Genomic DNA, 872 nt, shown 5'->3' with positions numbered 1-872 from the left:
GCAATAAAAGCAATATATCATATACCAGCTGTGTGATACTTTGTAAAATTAATTAACAAATCAATGAAAAAATTTGAAGTTGTGTGCATTCAGTAAATGTTTTTGCTCAAAATACTGTACCTCAACATTGTGAAGATGTATCGAGGGCTGGCATGATCCTTGCCTCCCTGCAGTCTAGTACCAAACTGACCAATGGGCTGGAGTAAATTGATATTGTTTGACCCAATATAATTTTGAGCCAAGTTAATGATGGTTGACATGAGAGATGCTTCACCGTGGTGGTATGCTGAATGTTCTGCAACTGAGCCAGCCAACTGAGCTACTTTTACCTCACGTTTGTCATTTCGTTTTAAACAAGTGAAGAGGACCTGTAAATGAAAGTTACTGCTTTATTGTCTTTTAGTTTTCCTATATCAGTTTTTTAAAGAAATAAGGTGAAGAGGAGCAGGATATTTTTAGTATGTAAGTAGTATGTATGGAGAATATCTAAGAGTGAATGACTGGTAACGCCACCCACAAGTACATGTCTGGCATCTTTTCTAACCATTTTCTTTTGGTTGGACAGAATGCTGAAAGGGGGAGTACTGGTGTGGGATGTGCTGAAGTTAAATCATCACTAGCTATCATGCCTATCTGCTAAAGGACAGGATGGACAGAGTAACTGACATAAGAAAGCACAGCAACCTAATTGTGCCCTTCAAGTCTCTAGGTGCAGAGATGAATATAAGCAGTTATAACAGGTTCAAGGTGGGGAAACTATACCCAAAGTATGGAAAATAGGTAAATAAATAATCACTAATAAAGTATCATACCGTTAATACTTTAAGTGATTTAAACATCATGAATTGTAAATCAACTATCCTAAAAAATAA

General features: G+C 36.4%; 1 protein-coding gene across 1 annotated transcript in view; it reads right to left on the bottom strand.

Annotated features, from left to right (window-relative positions):
• The window catches only part of LOC119589164 (DNA topoisomerase 2-like), a gene marked incomplete in the record, with an annotated part of 20,493 nt that overhangs the window by 9,927 nt on the left and 9,694 nt on the right, over window positions 1-872 (bottom strand). The window contains 1 exon segment of the mRNA XM_037937751.1: window positions 121-368. Coding sequence (XP_037793679.1) covers window positions 121-368 — 248 coding nt within the window.

Source organism: Penaeus monodon, chromosome 25 (assembly GCF_015228065.2).
Source record: "Penaeus monodon isolate SGIC_2016 chromosome 25, NSTDA_Pmon_1, whole genome shotgun sequence".
NCBI lineage: Eukaryota > Metazoa > Arthropoda > Malacostraca > Decapoda > Penaeidae > Penaeus > Penaeus monodon.
The sequence above is the reverse complement of the archived record's forward strand: the minus strand, read 5'-3'. Positions and strand labels throughout refer to the sequence as shown.